Source organism: Anoplopoma fimbria, chromosome 15, assembly GCF_027596085.1.
Source record: "Anoplopoma fimbria isolate UVic2021 breed Golden Eagle Sablefish chromosome 15, Afim_UVic_2022, whole genome shotgun sequence".
NCBI lineage: Eukaryota > Metazoa > Chordata > Actinopteri > Perciformes > Anoplopomatidae > Anoplopoma > Anoplopoma fimbria.
The window spans coordinates 6,807,462-6,835,145 of NC_072463.1; the positions used below are offsets into that span (position 1 = coordinate 6,807,462).

The 27,684-nt window shown below is 39.3% G+C and overlaps 2 protein-coding genes across 2 annotated transcripts; one reads left to right on the forward strand and one right to left on the reverse strand.

Annotated features, from left to right (window-relative positions):
• Window positions 1-558: 558 nt before the first annotated feature.
• On the reverse strand, window positions 559-5,610 carry map7a (microtubule-associated protein 7a). Its single transcript, XM_054614294.1, has 15 exons — window positions 5,505-5,610; window positions 4,696-4,800; window positions 4,458-4,532; window positions 4,196-4,359; window positions 3,983-4,082; window positions 3,698-3,814; window positions 3,352-3,485; window positions 3,090-3,214; window positions 2,744-2,982; window positions 2,473-2,650; window positions 2,223-2,391; window positions 2,004-2,108; window positions 1,761-1,811; window positions 1,403-1,631; window positions 559-569 (listed from the first exon to the last, which is right to left on the reverse strand). The coding sequence occupies exons 1-15, from the start codon at window positions 5,608-5,610 to the stop codon at window positions 559-561; spliced, it is 1,908 nt and encodes a 635-aa protein (XP_054470269.1).
• Window positions 5,611-11,919: 6,309 nt separating this feature from the next.
• Window positions 11,920-27,629, forward strand: LOC129103794 (otoferlin-like). The gene is made up of 41 exons (XM_054614392.1): window positions 11,920-11,965; window positions 12,444-12,570; window positions 12,689-12,743; window positions 12,926-13,057; window positions 13,180-13,242; window positions 13,356-13,440; window positions 13,520-13,679; window positions 14,005-14,191; window positions 14,319-14,505; window positions 14,849-15,072; window positions 15,492-15,600; window positions 16,159-16,342; window positions 16,624-16,744; window positions 16,888-16,988; window positions 17,085-17,175; window positions 17,280-17,396; window positions 17,508-17,660; window positions 17,759-17,948; window positions 18,266-18,390; window positions 18,479-18,613; window positions 19,528-19,689; window positions 19,772-19,891; window positions 19,978-20,139; window positions 20,258-20,420; window positions 20,593-20,666; window positions 20,809-20,835; window positions 20,929-21,060; window positions 21,145-21,217; window positions 21,932-22,050; window positions 22,226-22,363; window positions 22,591-22,722; window positions 23,111-23,238; window positions 23,371-23,541; window positions 24,532-24,692; window positions 24,831-24,973; window positions 25,104-25,192; window positions 25,321-25,419; window positions 25,616-25,857; window positions 26,079-26,257; window positions 26,712-26,812; window positions 27,449-27,629. Exons 1-41 carry the CDS (start codon window positions 11,920-11,922, stop codon window positions 27,627-27,629), a joined length of 5,388 nt encoding a protein of 1,795 aa, XP_054470367.1.
• The last annotated feature ends 55 nt before the right edge of the window (window positions 27,630-27,684 follow it).

The following is a 27,684-nucleotide window of genomic DNA, read 5'->3' on the forward strand; positions in this document are numbered from 1 at the left end:
TTTGAAATGTGTGATCTTTATACTTCACAAAATCAAAGGGTAAGATAGGAATTTACATTTCACCAACAACCTAAAGTATTCTGTTTATAGCACAAACATTCATTTGAGCTATTCTAATTCCACAGTGACAAAACTGGGGAAGGAAAAGTGCTTAGATTGCAAGAAATATCAGGAATAAGCAAAAAGCATATGGCTAACATATGTTGTGATTGTTAAAATGGCTATTCCTAGTATTTTTCAGAGGCAACACTCGCCAGCAAACTACATTACCCACTGACTACATCTACTGTTTTTTTGGATCTTCATTATTAGTTCAGAAACCTGCTGTACTGAAGAAAGCAATAAATAACTTGCCCAATATTTGTGCCACTGGTTACACACAGAAAAGTGCCCAAATGCTGACGTCCTCGGTGAGACGCAAGGCTGTACTCTTACATGCTCTTTCAAGGTGCCAAAGGGCAGCAAAATGCCTGTACTGCAGTGTGGCTCCTGTGTATCACAGAGAAATCACAGCTCTCCAACAAAGTCTTTGAACGTCTGCCCGTTGTCTGCAGGTTCTCAGATGACCTCTGAAGAATGCACAGAAGGGAGAAAAAAATATATTATATTAAATAAAATGTTTCAGAGCAGCTTAAGAGAAGAACATTTGCTATCTATTTGTAGACTTTTCATTAAGGGAAACTGTATACAGGGAAAGGAGAGGCACACCGATGGAGACCTTTTTAGCTCTGAACACTGTCTAGCATTGCCTGATTAGACCTTGCAGGACAAAATGATACTGTTCCATTTCGATGGGCCAGGGCCCTGGTATTGCGCATGCTGGCTCACTGCACCGGCTGTGACACACTTAATAGAATAGGACCATGAATTATTTTATCAATTACACATTTTTACCATGAAATGACACGTCACAATGGCTGCTGTGAAAAGGGTCTATAACTTGGGTGCTTGCAAACTTCAGTGTGCGGACAGGCACTTTTTTTTCCTTTGCAGTTTTTTGTCCTGCATAATTTGAATACTGTATATAGATGCCACCAGGGTGGGAAACTGTCATGTCAACCAACAAAAATGACGGCTAGCCTTTCACCAGCGCCTTAACCTTGATCTCCAGCCTTGAATCATTTTATATACATTTTCCAAACTGATGCATAAGACCCTGCCTGCTAAGTTGACAGATCAAGATGAATGAATGGCCCTGATTGTGTGGTCTCTAAACACGGCCATGCCTCATTCAATCTGATTGGAAACAAGCATGACGGGTGATGGAACATGTCCAAGTTTCAAGGTCAATAAGGTTCCTGACTTCTAAAAGAGTCACTAGCCAGAGATCAGTCATCATAATCCGGTGGTTGGTGATAATTTCCCACCCTGAGGACAAGCGCTCTCAAATGATCTGCCTCACCTGCTCGTTGGTGGCTCTGGATTTCCTCCAGGCCTGTGAGAGTCCTGAGGGACCTGCGTTCTTTGAAGGCCACAACAGGTACCATGTCCTCCTCGTTGTTCAGACCCAGCTCTGAAGTCTTCGTCCCCATTGGCAGCTTGACGGCAACTTCTATTGTGCCGTTGTGCACAGGCTCTGTGTTTTCCTTTGGTTGGGCTTCATTTGGCAAAATACTTGCAGGAACAGATTTCTGTGTTTAAAAAGGATAAACCAATTTGGTCTTAGAAGTGGAGCTGGTTAGTCATTAGTGGATACTGGATGTGGGTCTTATGAGCCCAGGGGCAATGTACTTTTACAGATATTTAGCAGTAAATCTCACCGTATCTGGAGAATCAGTCCTTCTGGTCCTCCGCATGATCTCCTCAAGTCGCTGGGAAAGAAAACAGCTTTTATTAGGCTATTAAAGTCCGCTTTGTGATACCATGCAGTCTCTTTAACGAGACAGAGATTTTGATATACTTTATGATTATGAACACAGACCAAACATTGTTGTGTACAGATATAGCAATCAACTGATCAGATTATAGATCAGATTATTTTGAAACACTGTCAAACTTGTCACCTTTTTTCTTGCTTGGCGCGCTACCTCCTCTTTCTGTGCGATTACTTCTCGCTCTTGTTTCATCTGCTCTGCTTTTGCCTTCTCTTTGGCTTGTTCCTCCTCTCTCTGTATAAACAGGGAAAACAGTGATCGTCCTTTCAAATGAAATTACAAATAAAAAGCAGATGTTGTCCCCTCTGCGATTGCCCTCATGCACTGAGGAATGTTTGCATATCTTACCTGTTTCTGCAGAAGGGCGGCTTCTTTCATAGCCTGAGCTCTTTCCTCCTCAGCTTGTCTCTGCTCCTCTTCCTCCCTCCTCATCTTCTCCTCTACGAGACGCTGAGCCTCGGCCTGCTGTCGTGCTCGCTCGTCTGCTCTCTTGCGCTCCAGCTCTTCACGACTCCGCCTGGACACAAATTTATAATTTTATGTATAATAATCATGAACTGTTATTTCATGTTTTGGTGTCGTAGGTGGACATGGTTACCTTTCAACCTCCTCTCTTTGCAGGCGCTCTTGCTCCTCTCTCTCACGTTGTAGTCGGGCCTCTCTTCTTTTTTCAGCCAGGAGACGTGAGGCCTCCCCTGGGTCTGTTGTCCCGGCTGAAGGTCTACACGGGACTTCAGGAGGCTGTGGAGCTGGATGAGGGGGCTTTTGCTGAGGACCTGAACAGAAATATTATCAACGTTAATACACATTTAAAAAAAAAAAAAAAAAAAATTAAACACAGCAATTTATTTAACATTTCTCTAGCTTACTTCCATGTCCTGCTGTTCTAGTTATAGCAGCTGTCTCTTTGTCGGGCAGGTTCAAACATGGAGCCTCTGGTGGATTTTCATTCTTCATTTTCTCCTGCTGACCTCTAGCTGGAGTCCTGACAGGCCTTGAGTTACCAGGGGAGAGGACTGAACTGAAAACGGTAACATCTTCCTCAGGGACCGATGGGAGCTCCAGCTGCAGAGGGGTTGAGTGTTTGCTGGTTGATCTGCGGGGAGTCCTTTGAGATCCAGTAAGAAGAGAGCAGATGTCCCACTTTGTTTAAGTCACTGTTGCTATGTCATGAATGTAAAGCAGATTTTCTTTGGTCATAAACATTTCACTTACCGTTCAGGTGAGGGGGAGGTGGTTCTGCTCCGTTTGACTTTGGCTGGTTTCACACTGGTGTTGGCGGCAGGTGATCTAGTATTTGAGTTCTTCTTATGAGCGTCTTGCTGTCTTGCTGTTTTGATCTAAACCAAAAAGAAGAAAAATAATTATAAACATCAGAATTAATTTTCTGACATAATGTTATTCAAATCAGAGAAAGTAAGCACGAATAAAATAGACAGCTAAAAATATGTAAGCCCAAAGGAACAGCTAGAGTTACCTGTGCCAGATTGATGCTTCTGTGCTGATTGTTGTTGGGACTCGGGGAGGCAGATGGCATGTGGTGGGCTGGACCAGAGTGGTGCTGGGGTTTGTGAGGGGCAGTGACGGTGGAATTCATGGAGTGGAATGAAACTGCACGCCGACAAACATGGACAACTGAGCCAGTAGATTTGTGCAATAATTATGGGGAAATAGGAGGAAATATGCACAAATGGGATGGAATTGTGAAGCAGTACGTAAACAGAGAGGAAAATCAGCAGTTGGTTAGTAGCAACAAATGCACTACAAACAATTAGCATTGCCATAATATTAAAGCAGGGTTCTCTAATCATGGGAGTGAGTACCTTCTTCTCCTGACTGACAACCAGCACTCTTGCTCCTCGCCAGATAAGAGCATGTAGGGGTTAACAGGCGACTGACCAAGTTCTTCTCCCATGATGTCAGAGGCAAGCGACGTGGTACTAGCATATTGATCAGTATAAAGGTTAAAGTGGAGCATGAACACAAAGATAAGGCACTCCAAGATGTTACACAGAGAATACAGATACTGTTTAGTTTGGTGTTATGAGATTAAAAAGATCATGTTAAAAGAGAGTGAAAAAAGGGAAGCACATTCGTCTCTTGCTCACCGTTCTTGGTGAGTTTCCTTCCTCTTGAGCTTTGACTGAGGCTGTGTTGGGCCTTTTGGCTCTTCTCCACTGTCCTACGCACTGCAGATTCATATCGCTCCTTAACTCAGGGAAAAAAAGGTTCAGTGTTGATGTTTCTCAACCCAGAGCTGGGGGAAAGCATCTGCCTCGCTAAAAATATCAGTTTTCGATTTTCCACAATCCAAAACTCACTTTCTCCTCCTTCAGTCTCTGCTTGTGCTTCTCCTTCACGGCAGCTCGCTTCCTCTCCTCTTTCAGCCTCTGGTCCAGGAGTTTCTTCTTGCGCTCCTGCAGTTGTTGTTCATAGAACTGCCTGGCCCGCCGCTCCCGCTCCAATCTGCCCTGCTCCCGAGAGGCTGAGGAAGGAAAAATTGAACCGGTATAAATAGACAACTCAGTTATGTATGTTAATCTTATTAGAAATTGAGGACAATGCATTTACAGTGTCACATACCAAGTAGCTTCTGGTGCTCCTCTCTTCTCTCACGTGCTGCTTTCAGCCTTTCATCAATATTTGGTCCATTGGCCACTATGATGCCATAAATTACAAAAATATACTATTAGTTATATTATACATTAAAACCAAAATGTAAACAGTCTATTAAATGAAGTGATGCTAAAGGTCTCCTATCCAGTATCCTAATAATATGACAGCTGCCTGATAAAAGGATGAATGTGTGAGTTGTATCAACCTGCAGTGGCCCGTGGAGTGGCTGTGTTGCAGATTTGGGCAGCCTTGTTGACAGAACCAGCTGTATTCTTTGCCTGTGAATTTGGTTTGATATGACCAACATTGTCTAAAAGTGAGAGGAAAAACAGCATGTTATTCAGTTAAAGAAATATATAGCAATAACACTTCCCTCTTCTTGTTTTCATAATCTGATATTGATATTTGTGGATTTTCTACTAGCTGTAAATGCATCTTTTAGTACAACAGATGATGTTAAGGGACTGTTACGTATTAAAGCAAAAACAAATCCGCTTGAAGAAAATTGTCCCAAATAGTGGCTTTTGAGGACTGGGATGGCCTGAGGGTCAGCTGCTATTGAAAGAGCCATTATAAACAGCCTGCGCATAAAAAGCAAAGAGAACATGGTAGCACCTGATAAGTCGTCATGGACTGAAAATAACAAATAATAAAAAGGTCAGAGCATAGAGGCGATACACAAGACCGAAGAGCATATATAAAAGCCCAAGGGGGAAAATATCACATTTTTTAAGGGGTTGAAACATATCTTGATGCTGATTATGCTATGTGTATAATGTCCACAGATGTCCCCCTGATATCCTCTTGTTTATTGTTGCCATGCTCAGTTCCAGAATGTTTACCCAAAGGGAATGTAGGGATCTCATTCATGCGTCATCAATATGATCAGCTGCCCCTGTGTTTGTAATCTACAGTCATTCTGGCTTTGCTTCAAGGAAAGGCTTGTTTTGATTGGATACAATACAAATGACATTATATATATTATACACAAAAGCAAAAACAAAAGCTACTGACCTCCTGTTCTTTCATATCCATTCCTCTTCTTCTGGCTCTCGATGGTACGTGTAGAAAGCGGTCCCTGCGATGGAGGGATGTCACTGTGTTTCTCCTGCACAGCCATGCTAGGTTTTGAGCCTGGCATACCAATGCTCTCCCTCTAAAAACCTCCTCCTTTTCTCTCCTCCTTTTCTCTCCTCCTCCTCCTCTTTTCAATTTCTATTTCAAGATGCCTCCGGGTCCTCACTCTCCAAGTGCGCTGTGCTGAGAGCTGCCCTCCGCATCAGCTGCTTGTTCATCTGTACCATATAAAACCAATAAGAGAGCAGAGCATGAAAACAAAGCATCCACTTATACCCGTCCTGTGGCTTAGAGATAAATCAAAGGTTATCCACATATGTACTCCTGTCCCTTCAAAGGCTATGGAAGTCTGGGGATGTTCTGATCCTCAATGAGTCTATAAAAAGGTGATTTCCCCTTTTAAAGATATCACCCTTGTGAGCTGCTCTGCTTTACTTTCACATAATGTAGCTGTGTCACTTTAATTCCCCCACCACACTGCCTGCCTGCCTGATGGATGTGGCCAAAGGAGAAGCAGCGTTTCCTAGAGACAGAGAAAAAAATGGAAGCAATGCTGAAAGCCTGTCTTCATAAATAATTACCATGACAACGGTGGTATAATATTCAGTGACATACATTGCTTTGACATTAGCCCACTCTGATGGAGTCAGTGTTCTCAATAGACAAGGACAAAATGTGATGTTTATTTTTTTCCCCCCATGATTCCTCCTGATGAATGAAATAGGATGACCACTAGATGGAGGTCTTTATATCTGGAGAACAAGCTGAAGTCAGCTTTGCCTTTAAAAGGCTTCAGCTTCATATAGGTCAACCTTTTTTTTTACTAAAATGTGTTGTTTTATTTAGGGCCAGATGTGCAAAAGGCCAAACCCAGCCAAACCCACTTTCTTGACAATCTGAAAAATAAGTAATGTTCGGAAATATCTCAACAACTATTAGATGGATTTGCACGAAAATGTGTACAGACATTCATGGTCCCAAGATGATGAATTTCATTGACTTTTCTGATACCTTAACTGATCCTCCAGTGCCACCAGCAGGTCAGAGCTTTCACTTATGCAGTGAAATACATCAACACCTAGTAGATGGACCTTTAAGGTTTATCACATATAAGCATAACATTTTATAAAGTTTAATCCGTATTCAAAACAAGAAATTGGAAAACAAAAGCTGCTGCTTATGTCAATTGGAATCATAGTTTCCTGATGTTAACTATAATAATGTCTTATAAAGAATACATGGACATGCAAAATTACTTACACTTATTACGCGTAATAAAATATCTTAATATAGGGACTGAATTCTTATAATTGCTACTCTCATTAGCCTACCAACTGATAAAAACATTCTTTATAAAATCCCCATAAAAGTTTACTTCCAGGCAAAAATAGGAATTACTTTATTCCAGATGTTTTTAAAGTGTAAGACATGCGTCCCTAGGGGGCTCTAAAGATTTTCAAAGGAGACTCAGTGAATGGAAGTGAAACCACTTTACATTAGATGTCAAAAGAAGATCACACAATATAGCCTGTGTGTGTGATTTGGTAGGAGATATAACTCAGATATACAGTAGTTTTGGCGATTATTTATGTTTTTCCTACTTTCCCAGAGTAAGAAACTAATAAATGCAAATGACATTGGCTTTTTTTTTGGTGCAGTCAGAAGTTATGTCATACAGCAATATCAGCTATCTTGACTCAACTGTTGAGTGTCTATGGGATCAAATGACATGATATTGATCCTATAGACATCCAGCAATTGAGCGAAACTAAGCAAGTAAACTGAGGGGGCTCTTAGGCTACAAGCACATGGAAGGGCAACAGTGTGTGACAATTCATTACATTGCTTTACCTTTCACATGCTGTTTTAAATTATTCATTATTTTCAAACTGAACATAGAGGATCTTGTCTTCTATTTCCTTGAGGCACAGTGGCATGCATATGCCAGAGTGAAATGTGTGAAACGTGGCAAATGTGTAGGCTCAACATGTTTTAGTTGATGAAATAAGATACTGCAACTGCGGGTAACGTTATGCACAATAACTTACTAAAACTTGTTGTTATTTATAATCCACTGATAATAATACTTAACAATTAGGTTGACCTTTCACCCCGGACTTATTTATTGTTTAAATATTCACCGCTAGTCAACCTGCCCGCTGGGATGCTGACTGTAAAATCAAATGTCATAAATTAAAGAAAAAAAAAATATGACAACTTTATTCACTTGAGTAAAATTCTCAATGAAGTTAACTTCTAAGTTAACCGCCCTGTTACCGTTGGCAACAAAAACACCACAGTCTGTAGCTTTAACGTAAATACATTTTTTTTGTGTGTTGCTATGTTACTGCCTGGGCGTGGAACTGTATGAGTTATTTTGTACCCGTAGACAGCGTGCAAAAACACGAGTCCAGTTTGAGTTAGACAAGTGAAATGTGTTTTGCTTCCAGCTACCATTGGAAGGAACATGAGCTCTCTGGCAACCAGGTGGGGCCTCCATTCATATTGTGGTCGCAACTGGTAAGGTTAGCTAATGTATCCCATATACTTTGCTAGAGGCTGACCGTACAATGATCTCAATGATGGAATTGGATTAAATTCTCTACGTTGGTCACAGAATATAGACTGTGTTAGTGAGGCTTTTGATGTGCCATTGATAGTGTATGTGCACAGTTTGGGCAAAATTGTGCCACAAATAAGCTGATCATTTTTGTCCATTTTAGTAACATAGGTGATGTGTTGATGTACAATAGAAGACATTTAAAACCATTTAATCATCCAACCAGTCATTGAGATCGTGAGTAATTGGTTTAAAGACAGTTCCTGTGGTCACTTGAGGTCAGGCCCTACGTGCTTGCTGCCTTGTAGCCAACAATGGGCCCCCTGACACCAACAATAACAATGCCCTCTGGCTGTGTTTCACTGATTAAGCTCGCCAAACTTCCCCAACCGAGAGTTTGAGAGAAATGGTCACAAGGATACACTACACCACTGTCAGGTGGTGTGCCCACAGAGTCAGTGGAGCACAAACAAGATGGTGATAACCGGTCTACAACCAACAGACAAAAAAGGCCTCTGGACACAGTACCTCCATGGGATAAGATTGCATGGTAGGTATCAAGTCATCTGTGGTTCACCCTAGACCATGTTGTCAAAGGTGTCAATTTAAAGCCTTGAATGCTTGCTCATGCATATAAGTGTCAACTAAATATTCATCCAAAAACATAAGATCTTTGATTCCATACATTTTAGAAGTTTTTTTGCACCAGAGACACCACATATCTACTGAGAGATTTTGTGGTGTAAAGAAAGATTGCATTTAATTGTTTTTTAATTCAAGTTAAACACTTTTTGTTCTTTATCAGACCAGAAAAGTCAACCATGGCATATTTCTCTTGGTGGATCTTCAGATGTGTTTAAAGTTGCATATGATGACAGCATGCATCGGAGAATGAGGTTAGTATATGAGACTACAGGGGCAACAAGTAACTTTGCACGGTTGCTGACATGGCCACCGGCTATCCTGGAGGAACGAGGATCTCCTCAACCCCTCGTAGCCGCTATTGAATCATGTAATTAAGCGCAGACTCCCTCAGCAGAGTCGTCAGGTTGGTGTCACTGAGGGTATCACACACTTCCAGGTGAGCTGGCAGGAAAAGGAAGCATCCTTTACAGTAGTAAGTAGTAAAGTAGTTGCATAAAGTTAAGCATGATGTTTTGTTTGCTACACATCTAGTAAATATGTATCCCTGACTGAGAATGCTAAAAGTTCCTCAAGTGGGTAAAACCTAAAGACAATAACCCCGATTTTATAATAATGCATGTTATAACGGTAACATGTTTTCCTGTTCTTCCCTCTAAGCTAAATCTATTTATATTGTTGTGAATAGTGATACCTCCACATAATGACGATGCCACATGCATCCCTGACTGGAGCGCTTCAATAATTTAGAGCCTAGTTTCATCGGATACCAGCAACTTTAGACTTTGACGTATGGCTTACAGACTGGCTGTATGTGTAATTGATGAGTAGTACTCCAGCATTCAACAGTGGCTGCACTGAATAGAAGTTGCTAAAACATGCCTCAACTAAGCAAAATAATGCAACATAACCAGTACCACTGCTTTTTTTGTGGGGAACCACATAAAACCATATTTTCCTTATTTTATCTTTATTCATTCAAGTAAATATCCTCATGCAAAAATCAACAACACTTGTGTGATTCAAAATTGAGGGCAGTTTTTAAACCATAAGGCCCAAACCTGAATGGATTTGTACCACAAAGCGTTGCAAATAGGACTTGACACCATTTGGTGATTCCATGACAAAAGCCAGTGTGTCTGCACCCAGACCCAGTTTGGAACAGCACCTTATTAAAGATTAAATAGGAGCATTCTTCCAACTAGGCTGGCAAGACATTGTGTTCACTTCCATGAAATTCTATCACTAGTGAGAAATCATGCTCAAACATTTTTGAAGCTTTTTCTGTGAGGTACTGTTTTGATATACACTGCACAATATATTACAATGACAAGATGCACATTGCCAAACCCTTTTAAAACATTTGAAAACATTTCATTTGTGTTTCTCTTCACTTTGTAGCATGCCTGATAGTTTTATACATCTGAAAAGCTCACAAGGCAACATCTTGTACTTTTAGGAGGAGGCTTTTTCTGCTCCATTGTGCAGAATCACTATGCAATTTAACAGTTGGATTAATTCAATGGCCCTTTGCCCTGTATGTTGAAGATGCAGGTTGGCTTTTCAATGACAATCGTAAAGGAGTTTTTAAGTTAAAAAAAATACATGTTAAATATTTTCTTTTGTTTTGTGCCCAGCCTATTGTATTTGGATTGGCAGACTCCGCTCACAGTGACGTCTCTCAGCAGTCCCTAGTTATAGTTACCAGTCTCGGGTTCAACACTCATGCACTATTCATTGGTGTATCACATCACTCCTGCCCAACTTCAGACTTGGACAAACCCAATTCTTTTCTGTACAACTTTACTTTGAAGCCTTACTGCTGTGTAAATGTCAACAATGTTTATGTAGTCTTCCTTCTCATAGAAGAAAAAAAGAGGTTGCTGTTTCCCCTGCAGGAAACGTCTTGGAGCTACTCAGAGGAGGGAGACAAGAGCATTATTTTCTTGTATGGTATGTATTATAACATTATATTATTTCATCAGCAACATTATGTTAAACAGATATCAGATGTAACAAGCAAAGCTTTGGAATTTAGGCCTCAATGTTTTGCAGCATACTCGATAGACTTTCTTTTGATGACTAATATTTGTTTAGTTAAAATGTTGAGCAGATTTCTTTATTTGGATAACATAGAACCATTCAGAACCTTGCATTCTTGGTTCCTTACAATTGTATTTAATTGCATGATCTTTGGTTATTCTTAACCTCTGCAACATGCAGCTCATAAGAGTGTTTAATTATTTTGCTGAGCTCTTGGTTTTTACAAAGTTTCAAGCATTGGAAATGTGTTTAAAATGTGTGGAGCATAGTTTTGATGTGTTACACTCAGTTTATTGTTTTAGACTTTTACTCACATCAACTCTGAAAATGTAGACAAAATATTAAAAAAGCAAACAAACATTTAGTAAAAAATGTTAGCCCTTGAGTTGTGTATAATTTACTTCTGAAAATGCCAATCTTGGAAATAATTAACATTTGGTCACATCAAAAAAGCTTTTTAGATTAAAATTGTGCACCTGTGGAAAGGGCACTTTGCTGATTAATTACAGCGTATTAATTATTTTAAGTGTATTATTTTTCACAATGCATGTGAAATGTATCCTCTTTAATTGATGTATTAAGGTCAGCTGATTTGAATAATTAAAAAGCTCTTTTGAAGGCTAATCCAGGGTGTGGTAGCACACAGACACCTGTCTTAAAATGATAGCATGCATGCTGTACTTTAGTTCTGTCATCACACAAAAATATGTTTCCTAGGTCAAATGTTTTAGTTTTGAATACTTTCAATATTTTAAATGCTTTTAATAATTCAGGCCGTTTCCAGTTGCTCTTGGACTTTTTTTGATAGCAATTAGTTGTTGGCCTCCTTCTGTCTACAAGATGTTGGAGTAGAGAGTCGTGGTTTAGTCTACAGTGGCTGTTCAGACAGAAGAAGTGATGTTTGTAGAACGTTCATAGAAAATGGGATTATATTGCATAAAAAAACTTGTTTTGTTTCTAATTAACTGAAAGCAGTTTAAAATAAAGTTGTTAAAGTGACTGCATCAACAAAATCTATGAATCCAATGTTTTATTTATGCTTTTGTTTATGAAATAGTGATTCACTTTATTTTCTTTCACAGAGCACGCAAAGCATTGTCTTGAATCATGAAGCGCAGTAAGCACCGTGGACACAAGGAGGACAGAAACGGAGGTATCAGTAACTGAGATGGATGACAGAAGATTAGGTCATATAAGATGGGAAATCCTGGCTGATATTACAAACTCCTGTTTGCTTACAGCCCACTTCAGCCCACTAGAACATTTAGTCAAAAACAAAGTACCAAAACTTTTCTCTACATTTATTGTTTTCCTGAAAACCACAATGAAGCAGTTCCTTGACTTCCCAAATTGTGATCTTGTTGTTGAGCTGTAAAATCTAAATATCTTTTTGGGCCTTTATTAGCCAATTCTGCAGTAGAGTAAAATTCAGCATTACTGCAAGTGTTACACCTTTTTTTCTGCATTTAATTGTCACATATGGACATTTTCACATGTCACTGACTTTCATGAAAAACTCCAAGGATACTTTTCAGAAAAAAAAGCACAATGAAACAATTTTTTAGCATTTTTTTAGCTCTATCGTGCAACAACAAATTGTACTGATTGTGTGTTTTCTATATGATCTCCAGATGAGCCAGCTATTCTGGAGACAGAGGACCTGGATCGTCAGGGCATGTTCATGGGAGGAGGCCCTGATCCCGACACCATCTCACTGGCCTCAGTTACAGCTGTCACCACCAATGTATCAAACAAGAGGCAAGCATGGTTCTGTTGTGATTATAGCTGCATTAAAAAATAATCAGTTTTGCTATCGTTAATCATTTGAATCTGTCTGAAGAGTCTCACTTATATCCGGCACTTCATTGTCTTACAGATCAAAACCAGACATAAAGATGGAACCCAGTTCTGGAAGACCAGTAGATTACCAAGTAAGAGAAATCTTACTCATCATTTCAGTGGCCCAGTTTAATATTTCTAGTGTATTCGAATTAAGTGACCAGTCATTGTGGAATATACAAGTGTTATTTTACTTGTATAGGCATATGAAACAAGTGGTACATAATCAGTCACAAAAAGTAATTCTGTCAATTAAATAATAATTTAATTTCAGATCAGTGTGACAGTCATTGAAGCCAGGCAGCTGATTGGACTGAACATGGATCCAATGGTCTGTGTGGAGATTGGAGAAGATAAAAAATACACCTCAATGAAGGAATCGACCAACTGCCCATACTACAACGAAGTGAGTCAGCCATAACAACATTATGTATTTATATTCAATTCAGTTTGGGAAAAAAGCTTACTATGAATCTTAATACAGCGTCTATACTAACAATATCCTCACTTAATCTTTTCTCTTCTCAGTATTTTGTGTTCGACTTCCACGCCCCTCCAGATGTTATGTTCGACAAAATCCTGAAGTTGTCTGTAAGTTGTTTGATACAAAACAATGTAACGTAATGATTCATATAATTCCTTGTCTGCTACAAGACAAGTGTAATAAATGTTTCAATGTTTTAATTCCCTGAACCAAACTTTAGGTAATTCACTCAAAAAATCTACTGCGTAGTGGGACACTGGTTGGATCTTTTAAACTGGATGTTGGCACAATCTACTTCCAGCCTGGTAAAGAATCCATTAAAATGAGCTTTTTTTGAATAATTTTTGAATTATCAATTAATTAGTCTTCTCATTTGTGTTGCAGAACATCAGTTCTACCACAAGTGGGCTTTGTTGTCTGACCCTGATGACATCTCAGCGGGTTGCAAAGGCTACATTAAGTGTGATGTTGCAGTTGTCGCCAAAGGAGACACCATAAAGACTCCACACAAGGCCAATGAATCCGATGAAGATGACATAGAGGGGTAACTATATTTGTATTGTGAATGGTTCTTTATTCAAAAAATATAAATAGTATATATATAATAAAAAAAGTACTCCCAGTAGATTTCAAGATTGCTAAAGAGTTTGCAGAATTTAACTTAATTTAAATACTGAAACATCTATGTTGTTATGAGGATTAATCTATCATCATGACACTTGCACCATTAATGGCTGATTTATCAATTAAAATGTTGTTTCTAGCATTCAAACCTAACTCAGAAAATCCTGCAATCTTGCACTTTTCACAGCTTTGAAGTTAGCATTTTGTTTGTTACCTTATTTCATCGTGTCCCATTTCCTTTTCAGCAATCTCTTGATACCAGAGGGGGTGCCTGCAGAGCGACAGTGGGCCCGTTATTACCTGAAGATCTACAGAGCTGAGGGACTCCCCAGAATGAACACCAGCATCATGGCCAACGTCAAAAAGGCCTTCATAGGAGAAAATAAGGACCTGGTTGATCCTTATGTCCAAGTACTGTTTGCTGGGCAGAAAGTAAGTAATAGTTAGGATCCTAAACATTCATTTCCCTCTGTTTTTGTCTGTGTCTCATCTCAGCTATGACAAAATATAAATACCACTGACATAAAAAACAAAAAACATGTGTATTGTGTTATTACAGGGGAAAACATCTGTTCAGAAGAGCTGCTATGAGCCGATCTGGAACGAACAAATCGTTTTCACCGAGATGTTTCCACCGCTGTGCAAGCGCATTAAGATCCAGATCCGCGACTCAGATAAAGTGAATGATATCGCTCTAGGAACACACTTCCTAGACCTACGGAAGCTTTCCAATGATGGGGACAAAGGTGATGTACCACTTGCTATTTTTAAAATGTTTCATTAAAGCACCCTTTCCAGAATTTCTGAAATATTCTTTTGACCTGGAGAAACTAGCGGGCAGTGCTTTTTACAATACGAAGAAGCATCCTAGAGAGTTCATTGTTATCTCATTTAATTGCAGAAGATGGAATTTGGATGTGGGATCAGTTTGAGCAACTTCTACACAGTTGTAAACAATAAGCATGAATATTTTTTTTACCTTGCAATCAGATCTTCTCCATGCTGTTTAAAGCACCTGTTAGGTAGAACCATTCCATCACTACTTTGCAATTTATCAGACACAAATAATATTTATTCTTTATCTCTCAGGCTTCCTTCCCACACTCGGACCTGCCTGGGTGAACATGTACGGCTCCACCCGTACCTACACCCTGATGGACGAGTACCAGGAGTTAAACGAGGGCCTCGGTGAGGGAGTGTCCTTCAGGGCCCGTCTGCTCCTCAGCCTGGGTGTGGAGATCCTGGACCCCTCCTCGCCTGACATTTCCAGCTCCACAGATGTGCAGTTGGAGGGAATACCCAACATCTCAGAGGTGGGTTCCTGCTCGGATGGGCAGCCATGCAGAGGGAGCCAATTGTTCCTCCTGCTGGCAGGGCATTGTGCTGCGGTTGATGTGAATTATTTATTGTCTTTATTTAGCCCACCTGGTGCATTATTAACTTGTTTGCATAATTGTGGCTTCTTTTTGTTGGTGGACAAAAAGAAGTTAAACAGAAAATTCAGCACAGTGGGATCGTAACCCGAAGTCCTCAGGGATTCAGTTCTCACTGTCCTTCAGCTCGTATTACAGGGTTGTCAGGACAACTACGTTTATTTATAGGTCATCAAAGAGTAACAGCTTTTTTTTAATTTGGAGTCTAGTTTAGTTTTTTACTTGTACTTCATTAAGAAAAAGAAAAGAAGTGAGACAGAGTTTTCCTTCATTCTCACCCTTGTTTGTCTACTTCACAGACCGCTACTGGGAAGGTTGAAGAGTTTTTCCTCTTTGGGTCCTTCCTGGAGGCAACAATGATTGACAGAAAGATCGGTGATAAGCCCATCAACTTTGAGGTCACAATAGGTATTTTCCATTACCTACTCTTTTTTCCTACTCAGTGTCTCTCATTCCCCCATTTTGAGCCTTGAATTGAATCTTTGGACACTAAAACTCATTTTCAGTGTAATTTTTGAGCAGAATTTATTGACTTTAAAAACGTTGCTCTGTTTTCCTTAGAGGAAAAAAAATGTCTGTGTCAAAAAACTTCCATAAAATGATATATTAATATTATTTTCCACTTTCACTGAATCAAAACTATTATTCAACTTCAGTCTTGAACATAACTACCAAATATTTATTCATTTTCCAAATTTCAACCCTTTAAATACAGTTTCTTTAGCGTGAAATCAAAATGGGTTTCAATTGGCAAAAGTGTTTTTGCTTGACAGTTTATCATAGACTTATTATAAGAGTAAATTTTCAAAATTAAATATAAAAACTCACACCATTGCCAAAATGTATGCCGTTTGCATTAACACAGACAAAATGATAAAAATGTATAAGCCAAAATGCCCTTAGTAAGTCATTAAGGTGGTGCACATTTATGTGGGTGTGTATTCTAACATAGCTGCTGTGTGCCAGGTTACTATGGAAACGAGATTGATGGGGCTGCCAGGCCAAAGATGAAGGGGAAGAAAGGGGGAGGAGAAGGGGACGAGGAGGAAACTGAACTGATCCACAACTCCAGTGATGAGGAGATGGATGATGACGGCGACCTGACTTCAGTGGCGACGACTCCTCCTATGAAACCCGTCATCACCGACCGGTCAGAGCAAAAACAACAAACCACTCTATTTCAGAAAGAGATTCAGGAACATAGCCTATTAAAACAGAAAAACTGACTGCCACGCTGTTTAGTTGATTGTGATTTAAAGTTTAAAGTAATTTCAAAAGTCCTAAGTAGTTGATAGTTATACTTATTTCACAGAGCAGAATTTCACCAAACCTGAATTATCCATTGCCTTTTGAAATGTAAAACTTTGCATATTAGAGTTTCTGCACTTCAAACACATACATTTTGATGAAATGTATTATTTGTTTCCTCAGAAACTACTTTCACCTGCCGTATTTTGAGAGGAAGCCGTGCATCTACATCAAGAGCTGGTGGCAGGACCAGAGAAGGAGGCTGTACAATGCAAACATTATAGACAACGTTGCAGATAAACTGGCAAGTCATGAACTTTCCCAATACGTAGACAAGCATAGCAGTGAAAAAAGTATGAACATGGTATTAAATTGTGTATTAGCAGTTGAATATAGTTTTTGTCTCTATGCTGAATGAGCCTCAACATCTTCTATTGGTACCTACAGGAGGATGGACTGAATGATGTGCAAGAGATCATCAAGACAGAGAAGACCTACCCTGAGCGCAGACTGAGAGGCGTCCTCGAGGAACTCAGCCAGGGTTGCAGGTCTGTAGTGACACACTTAAAACTTAGCAGGTTTAAACTTTAAGTCTAATTGTTGAATAAAGACTTTGACGCTGACCGAGCTCCACTTCCTTTCAGTCAGTTTCTTTCGCTGGCAAACAAGGATCAGAATCTGTCCGGCAGAACCAAACTTGACAGGGAGAGACTGAAGCTGTGCATGTCAGAAGTGGTATGTCAACTAAAGAGGAGCTATGTCTTTATTTTTTTCTCATACATGTTGATTGTTATCATTTTCTCTTGTCTTGCTAAATGCTGGTCTGTTTCTGGGTTTAGGAGAGCATCGGCCAGCAAGCTAAAGCCATGAGGTCACAGGTGAAGAAAAGCACAGTGAGGGATAAACTCAAGCTGGCTCAGAACTTCCTCACAAAGCTGCGCTTCCTGGCTGATGAAGTGAGATCCACAACATTATGTCCCACATTTACAAATTGTTTTGTTTTGTTGTACATGTTTGTTTCATTGTGGTCATTTCATGTTTATGTGAACGTTCCTTTCTTATTACAGCCTCAACACAGCGTCCCTGATGTCTTCATATGGATGATAAGTAATGGGAAACGCATTGCTTATGCACGTGTTCCCTCCAAAGACATCCTTTATTCCACTACAGAGGAGGAGACAGGAAAGGACTGTGGCAAAGTCAAGACCATCTTTCTGAGGGTGAGATTACACTAGATATAGTAAGATAATCAATGAAAAGGCAAATTCCCTTTTACCTTCTGTTATTGATTGACTTTTCTTTCCCTCATATACTAAAGATCCCTGGAAAGAAAGGTTTTGGGCCTGCTGGCTGGACAGTCCAGTCCAAGATAGAGATTTATCTGTGGCTGGGTCTGACTAAACAGCGCAAAGACTACCTGAACGGTCTGCCCAATGGATTTGAGGAAAACAAGTTGTCCAAAGGACCTGGCATGCCGTGCTCACCTCCCATCAGCCTCACCTACATGAGTAAGACCAACAACCAATTCAGTATTTCTATGTTAACTTTACACCGCAACTAAGACTTTCCTAATAAAATGAGATATGAAACCTTCTTTTACAAGACTGTCTGATTTTAAGCTGCATACTGCATGACTGAGAACAGCGAAAGTGAAAGTAGTTGGTTATCGGGGAGAGATTGTGACTTAACAGACATTTATTTGGATGAAAATCCTCATAAAACCTTGATATTTTGAATACATTATGTTTCATGTTTTAGATATGTAGAACTCAATTTATTCTAAATACAAGTCATTCATTTATGGGAGTCTTTTTTCTGTCCACAGTGAAACAGATCTTCCAGCTGAGGGTCCACATGTACCAAGCTCGCAGCCTGTTTGCTGCTGACAGCACAGGTCTGTCTGATCCATTTGCAAGAGTCTTCTTCTCGACACAGAGCCAGGTCACTGAGGTGAGCACCCTCAAAGGGCTTTTTAGAATATCAGATATGATTTATCGAATAGCACATTCTGCATCTTCATCAAATCTTTTCTTTCCAGGTGCTGGCTGAGACTCTGTGCCCAACGTGGGACCAGCTGCTGGTCTTTGAGAACGTGGAGCTGTTTGGAGAGGCCACCGAACTGAGGGACGACCCTCCTATTATCGTCATTGAAATCTATGATCAAGACACAGTGGTAAGGGTTGTTCTGAAATAGAGACGCCACTCTTTTTCCATTTGTAATTATGTGAGCATCTACCTTCGCACAGCTTGAATTACCAGATAGCAACAGTCTCCTCCATCCTAATCATCCTAATAATTTAAGAGTCTGCCTGTCTTTCACTTGTAATGTAAAACTTAACATGTCACTTAATGAGACTAAAACCAGTGTGTGATATGCCCTTAATAATGTGTTTGTTAAAATCAGCCTGATATAAGTTATATTTGAAAGAATGCTTTTGCTGACTGACAATTTTATATTTGCTCCTGTCGATAACACCATTGTTTTGGATGACCCTTTTGGATAAGTAGAGTGTGGATTCTGATGGCTTGATGTACTGTAGAAGCACTGTAATGTGTGCAGAGAAGATTGTATTGAAAGGCATGCAAGAGGAATAAGATACGTCCATAAGGATAGATGAACTTATACCTGTTGCATTCCTTTAAGTGACATTTTGTGCTTTTTGTATGTGGCCAAACAGTAATTTTGACTCTTAATAACCACTAACTGCAAGAGAGATTTAATTACATATACTTAAATAAGTAATAATTCTATGATCTTGTGACATAAATACACATGCCTGTTTTGCAGTTCACTGGTTATTTTAGGTATGTTGCATTTGTTCATTTTTTTTTCTTTTGGGCTCTTTTGTCTTCAATGGTTTTTTATCCAGTCTGCCTAGAAACATGTGCATCTCAAGCCATGTTTCTTCCCGCTGATCGGAAAATAATTCATGATAACACCATAACCAACCTTTTTTTTAAAATAAAATATTGTAATGTAAAAACTAATGGATTGTATATGGTAGGCTATAAAGACCATTCTTTCAAATATTTAAACCAGGATTCATGTCTTAAGGGTTAAACATTAATTCACCACTGTGCTTCCAGGGTAAAGCTGACTTCATGGGCAGAACGTTTGCCAAGCCGGTGGTCAAGATGGCGGACGAGCACTATGGACCCCCACGCTTCCCTCCTCAGCTGGAGTACTATCAGATCTACCGCGGGAACTGCACCGCTGGAGAAATGCTGGCAGCCTTTGAACTGCTGCAGGTTAGACCATCAGATGCAGACCTTGTAGTTGTGAGGGTACTGTTTACATGTTTTATAAAGCTTTCCTTGTGTCCTCTTTAAGATTGGTCCCAATGGGAAAGCTGACCTGCCTCCAATCGACGGTCCCACAGATATGGAACGCGGCCCAATCCTGCCTGTACCACTGGGGATCAGACCAGTGCTCAGCAAATACAGGATTGAGGTGATTTTAGCTCGACCAGTGATTTATTTTGAACAGAAATGTAAAGTAAAACAACAATGAAAAAACTGGACCTCCCTATCCTTCAGGTTCTGTTCTGGGGCTTGAGGGACTTGAAGAGGGTGAATCTGGCCCAGGTGGATCGGCCTCGTGTGGACATTGAATGTGCCGGAAAGGGAGTACAGTCCGCCCTCATCCCCAATTACAAGAAAAACCCCAACTTCAGCACCCTCGTCAAGTGGTTTGAAGTGGTATGTTATCATTTAAATTCCTTTTTTATCACCTTTTATTAAAGGAAAGAAGCATTCAAAAACATATTCCTATAAATGATTCTCGTCAATCAAATTGATCCTGGATTTTGTGTGTAAGGATTTGCCTGAGAACGAGTTGCTTCACCCGCCGCTGAACATCCGAGTGGTGGACTGCCGGGCTTTTGGGCGCTACACTCTGGTTGGCTCCAACGCTGTCCCCAGCCTGCGGAAGTTCATCTACAGGGCAACAGACAAGCAGGCCAATAACTTTTCCACTACAGGTATAAACTAAAACCTGGGCGCATTTTACACCCAAGTGCTTTACAATATCGTTACTTAAAAACCACTTGCAATAATCAAAACTGATTGGAGATAAAGTACATCATGTGTTTTCCATGTAATAAATGATGATTATAGAGATAAACACATAACTGTTCTTCTTTTATCTTTCAGAGGAAATTATTGTCGTCAACATGGAACCTGAGCCTGGTTTTAAGAAGATGGAAACTGTGGTCAAGCTAGACTGTGTACGTTTAATTTTTGTAAATTTTCTGTGACCTTTATTTAAAGAATTGGATCTAGTTTGAGAAGTAATTCTATATAAAGGACATGATTAAAACAGACAAAAGCACATTTTTTGATATTTTGCAATATGGTTTTCTACCTTAGGGCTCTGATGCTGTGGTCAAAGTTGAGGTAAGCAAAGTGATTTTCCCTAATCAAAATTTTATGTTGCAAGAAATCTTAAATCTTAATTGAGAGTGTTTTTAATGCTTTTTATTTAAACAGGATGATGATAAGGATGGAAAGGGGAAAAAGAAGAAGAGGAAGAAGGGTGATGAGATCGAAGAGGAGGAACTTGACGAGAGCATGTTGGACTGGTGGTCCAAATATTTTGCCTCCATTGAAACTTTGACAGAGGTGAGTAACAGAAAAACAGAAAAAAACTGGATCCTGTTTTGGTTTTGATAAGTCCAGTTGAGAAATGACTTTCTGCTCCTACAGGCTCTGAAGGCTCATGAGGCTACACTCTCAGATTCAGAGGACAAAGATGACATGGACATTGCAGATGGCGGAGGTAAAACCTTATAAAACAGAAAACAAGACACACACAAGACAGTGTTTTGCTCATGACGTAAAAGTTTTATATTATCCAGCATGCTTTCGTGTACCTCTTTGTCAGCCCCAAACCACCTAGTACAAGTACTCCTTATCCTAATGTGGTGGAGTAGCTGTGATGCTATTAGTAAGGTCACAAAACAGAAAGCACCACCCATCTAACCCACAACAACAGTATGAGCAAGTACTTATCATGCATGTTCATCTTTTATCAGCTCGCAAACTCATCATTGTTATTTTCTTCTATAGTGCAGTAATGAACCTCGTAGCCAAAGAATGCTCTAATGCAGACGATGACATGAATCCAAATTTCCATACGTGGGAAAACGTTGTTTCGTCCCACAAGTGCATATTAGCCGTATGCTTGCCATGAAAGTTGTCAATGAAAAATTACAGTGAATAAAAAAAAAAAAGATGAGCCTTTATTTTAGTGATACATATGAAACATGTTTGATTGCAGTATACACTATGTTACTACACATATACTTGACATGATTGAGGATGATAATAACTTTCATAGTATACAATTCAATGGCATGCTCGTTGTATACAGTAAAAGCTGGTTTTGGCAACTTTCATGTGGAATTCATGTCTCGAGTGCTCTGCTCCTCCAATCTACCCCCCGCCCCGCTCCTGTCCCTTCAATCCGTCCTCACCGCTAACCTGTACTCAGATATCAAACCTGAAGACTCTCCTGTGAAAGCCACCAGGAGAGGAAGAGGAAAGAAGGACAAGAAGAAGCTGGCGATCGATCCGTTTGAGAAGAAAAAACCAAAGCTGGATGAGCTGAAGGTACCGGACTCATCACACGACACTACGGCTGAGAACAATTCTCATTCAGCCTGTTGTTTATATATTCTTGATAAGACGGGATAGGTATAACCTGGGAAAAGAGAGCCACATACTTATAAAAAGCGATTATTCAAAACTAAATATATCTTTTGATTAATTTGTGTTCTCAAACAAGGTGTTCCATAAAGAACTGGAGAGTGAATTTGACAGCTTTGAAGACTGGCTCCACAGCTTTAACCTGTTCAGGGGAAAAGGTGGCGATGATGACGACCAAAACGTGACGGATGAGGACAGAATTGTTGGAAAATTCAAAGTAAGATCATAATGTATAATACATATTTCATTCTTCAGTTACATCAATTGTCTGTATCAAACTTTGTCATTTGTTAAAACAAGCTGCTCATAGATTTCTCTTTTTGTTTAACCAACATTAGACAGTTGCAGACAATACAAAAATGCACTTCATTTTCTAAAACAATATTGTTTTTCCCATTATGTTTTGCAATATAACAATTCATTGGTTTGACTGTGTCCCTTTAGGGCTCGATGTGCATGTACAAAGTGTCGGATGACATGCAGAGAGACATGAGCTTCGATCCCAACATGGGAATGTTTCAGAACATTCCTCACAACGATCCCATTAATATCCTCGTCCGCATCTACGTTATCAGGGTAGGCTATGAGTTCTGCACTTTAAGGATTCATGGATTTATTAATGTCATTTTACAATACAGGATTGCTCAATGAAATGTAGTTGTAGCCCCCTTCCATGCTACACACACAGAAAATGTATGAACAGATATTCCAGATATTTAAATTTGATTAGAACAGAATATAAACAATAAAATGGAAACTTGAAGGGCAACAATTGTAAAAAGGAAAACAAGATTATATTGACAAGGAATATTTACAGTTGTGTATATAATATAAATGTAACATGAGTATTTGGAATGTTAGTGCAAATAGTAAACCTAAATTATAGTGGTATTTTAAGAAAGCCATTGTAGATATCTCAGGAGATGCTCAGATTATACTCTTTAATTCTCCCATTTTGTTTTAGGCAACTGATCTGCATCCAGCTGACATTAATGGTAAAGCTGATCCTTACATTGCAATCAAACTGGGTAAGACAGAGATCAAAGACAAAGAGAACTACATCTCAAAACAGCTGAATCCTTTGTTTGGAAAGTAAGTAGAAATATTTTATTGATTTAAAATTGTCATTACCCACTGTATATGATCTTACAAAGTTAGGGCTATGTTAGTCATGTTTAAATATACATGAAAACCTGACAAATGCTGTTTTTCTCATCTTATCAGATCCTTTGACGTGGAGGCAACATTCCCAATGGATTCCACACTCACTGTGTCAATTTATGACTGGGACCTGGTTGGGACGGACGATCTGATTGGAGAAACTAAACTCGACCTTGAGAACCGTTTCTACAGCAAACACAGAGCCACGTGTGGCATTACATGTAACTACGCCATGTAAGAATCAAAGACCAAACTCCCTGCAGCAGTGTGCCATAGATTGTGGAAAAAGAAGTGGTTAATTATTCAATACAGGATTATGTGAAGCTTCTTGGTGACTCAGGTTGCATTAGTGAGTCATAGCATCCATCATCAATTAGGCAGTCACAGGATGATGCATGAAACTAACTTTGAAATACTAACATTTTCATAGCTGGATGTGTCGTGCAAACCACACATATCATGTTTTAAACTTGAATGTAGTGTCCGAATCAGTAGTGGAGGAAGTATTCAGATCCTTTACTTAAGTAAAAGTACTAAAACCAGTGAAAATACTTAAAGTCCTGAAAATGTTACATAAGTAAAAGTATGTAAGTATAATCAGGAAAGATTTCCCCTCTGACTGTTAACTATTATATCATTAGATTTTTATTATTCATTCACTAATGTAAAAGCAGGACTTTACCGTTGTACAAATTATTAAAAATAAATCATGATGATTAGAATAATTAAAAAGAAAAGCAGCGAATCATTACATTTGTGATACTGGAAAACATTTCCATTACTTAAAGAAGTAAGAAAATAGTTACCAAAAATCTGTAAATCAACTAATTGATTTATTGTTTCAGTTGTACAGTTAGGTAGTTTAATTTAAAACAGAATATCATATTTTATACTCTCTTCTTGGGTTTTTAGTGCAAACTAGCAGTAACTAGTGACTTAATCTGTTAAATAAATGCAGTGAAGTAAAAAGTACAGTATCTCCTCCTGAGATGTAGTGAATCAGAAGCAGGAAGTGATAGGGAAAGAAAATAAAGTAAAGTACAAGTACCTCAAATTTATAATAAGGTACAGTACTTGAGTAAATGCACTTATATAACATTCCACCACTCGTCCTAACCTACTTCATAAACAAGGTGTATTTTTATTATGTATTGTGTGGCTATCCTAAGTTTATATAATTAATTGTTTTTCATAAACTGTAACTGCGTCTGCTTTTTTCTGTAGCCATGGTTACAATGTGTGGCGGGACCCAATGAAACCAACACAAATCCTGGCTAAGCTTTGTAAGGACGGCAAACTGGATGGGCCTCACTACGGCCCTGGAGGAAGAGTGAAGGTGGAAAACCGAGTCTTCATGGCACCGACTGAGATAGAGGATGATAACGGTATGAGTTAAATTCACTTAATATACTTCTAACCCTTTATCTCATGATTTTACTTTGTTCTAATTTGCTCTGGAGCAGCATCTTATTACCCTTAAATGTGAAATTAGTATGAGACCACTGTTTGATGATGTTTGTCAGGTTTAAAGAAGCAGACAGACGAACATCTGGCTCTGACCGTGTTGAAGCACTGGGAGGAAATCCCAAAGGTCGGCTGCAAACTGGTCCCAGAACATGTGGAAACCAGACCACTGCTCCACCCTGATAAACCAGGAATTGAACAGGTATGTCATTCAGTGTGCTCATGCTGGCTCTGCTTCAGCCAACTACACCTTTTAATCAAATCAATGTATACTATATTGTTTTTGTTTACATAGTTTAAGAGCTTATTTCCTTGTGTTTGACTGCTTTTAGGGGAGAATTGAGATGTGGGTGGATATGTTCCCGAAGGACATGACTGCACCCGGCCCGGCTCTTGATATTTCACCAAGGAAACCAAAGAAGTATGTTTTAAACAAAAACACAGCTTTTATCTTAATAAATGTTTGGTTTGATCAAGGCACGCATTTTGCCTGTTATCATTATTCATTGTTGTTTCATCGTTTATCTTGTTATTTTTGCTTGTGTCCAGGTTTGAGCTGAGGGTGATCGTCTGGAACACGGATGAAGTCGTTCTGGAGGACGATGATATCTTCACTGGCGAGAAGTCAAGTGACATATTTGTGCGAGGGTAATTATAAGCACTCTATGTTTTTGATGATTTATTTTTAGTCTTTTTGCTAGTTTTTTACATTCTTGGGAACAACTAGACCAAAAGACAACAAACTGAAACACAACATTATCTTATGCAGATTAAGAGTGAGATGAAAATATACTTCCAATAATTAAAAAACAATTGTGTATCCTATATATTTTTCCTGCACCAGCTGGTTGAAGGGGCAGCAGGAGGACAAGCAGGACACCGACGTCCACTACCACTCCATCACCGGGGAGGGCAACTTCAACTGGCGCTTCGTCTACCCCTTCGACTACCTCATGGCTGAGGAGAAGATCGTCATCTCAAAAAAAGAGTCCATGTTCGCCTGGGACGAGACTGAATACAAGATCCCAGCTCGTCTTAACCTGCAAGTGTGGGACGCCGACCATTTCTCTGCAGATGACTTCTTAGGTGCAGTGGACAATCATTTATGATAACTTTTGGCTCCATACATCACTGTTAATTAAAAAACAGTGATGCTGCTAATGGGGTAACTTTAGAGCTTTGTTGACTAAATACCATTTCTGAAGACTGGATCCTTTTTGGAACATGAGACATGAATCTTTCTTTTAACTTCTTCTTGTTTTATCCACCAATTTAGCTTCTTTGAGTTAAACAATGTCTCTTTATAGGTGCAATCGAGCTGGACCTTAACCGTTTTCCCCGCGGTGCGAAGACCGCCAAGCAGTGCTCCATAGAGATGGTGACGAATGAAGCAGAGATGCCCACGGTCTCCATCTTCAAACAGAAGAGGATCAAAGGCTGGTGGCCATTTGTGGCCAGAAACGAAGATGATGAGTTCGAACTCACGGTAGGTCAAAGTAAAAAAATTAAGCAAATGTCATAAAATTAGAAAAAAGGCTGTATGAGCTGGAAAATATCTTAAAAGAACAGTGTGTAGCATTAAGGTGGATCTATGGCAGAAATTAAATATAAAATCGAAAAGTAAGTTTAATAATTTTCCTTTAATGTATAATTACCTGAAAATAAAAATAATTTCACATTAGAATGAGCCGTTTAAATCTGTATATAGAGCAGATTCTATTCAGGTAGCCCAGAACGGACAAACAAACACTGACTGAGATAGAGTCATTCACGTTTTGGCATTTTAACTATGACCACTGTAGTTCTCCTTCATGCTTGGCACACAGGAGAAGTTTCAGTTGGATGCAATTTGCAACCTCACTGTTAGATGCCGCTAAATGCTACACACTGAATCTTTAAGACCTCCTTATGACTTAGAGTGTTTTTATTGTCTTCTTTAGGGAAAAGTGGAAGCAGAGCTGCACCTCCTGACCGGAGAGGAGGCAGAGAGAAGCCCAGTTGGTGAAGGACGCAACGAACCAGATCCACTGGAGAAACCCAAGTATGAAGGATGTTCAGTTATCACCCCAATGTCCACATTTATTATTACTGACCACTCTTTTGATCTGTGTGTCTCAGTTACATTGTTCACTTTATTCTATGGCTTTGCTACCTTTCATCCTCACCATGTACACACAGACACTCAACTACAAAGGTACATATTTTCCAGCTGCTGCAAGTCTAGCTTATCTAAAAGCACTATAAATAAGATTATAAAAATGAATAAATAAAAAGATAAATCTGTCATAAAAACGACGGGAATTCTCAAACATAAAACAAGCATAAACATTTTTTAAACTATTATAAAATAGCAAAATTAAATAATATTAGCAAAATAAGCAATTGCCCGAAATGAGGAAAGACATTTTTATGAATTTACTTCAACCAAGCTCTGGACTTATACAGGATCTCCTTTCTTTACATGGTAAGTTGCTGGTTCTTGATATTGTTTGTGTATTTCTATTTTTTAAGTTCTCAAAATAGTGTAAATTGCATCTCTGTCTTGCATTTTGCTTTGTCCTAGTACCAGTAATGTCAGCTATATTTAAATTTGAATTTGCCTTAGAAAGAGAGCAACAATAATGGTCTATAATGCTTTGAGTGTGTTTTACTGAACATCTGTGTTTTGTCCTTCCAGCCACCCAGACACCAGCCTTCTGTGGCTGCTCTCTCCCTTCAAGGCCATAAAACACTTGGTCTGCAATCAGTACAAGTGGCTGGCCATCAAGATTGTCACTGCTCTCCTGCTGCTGGCCATGCTGGCTCTTTTCCTCTACAGCATGCCCGGTTACATGGTCAAGAAAATGTTAGGAGCTTGAGATGTCGCTCAGACATCTCTGCAGAAGGTTCCAGCAATTTCACTAACTGAACGGC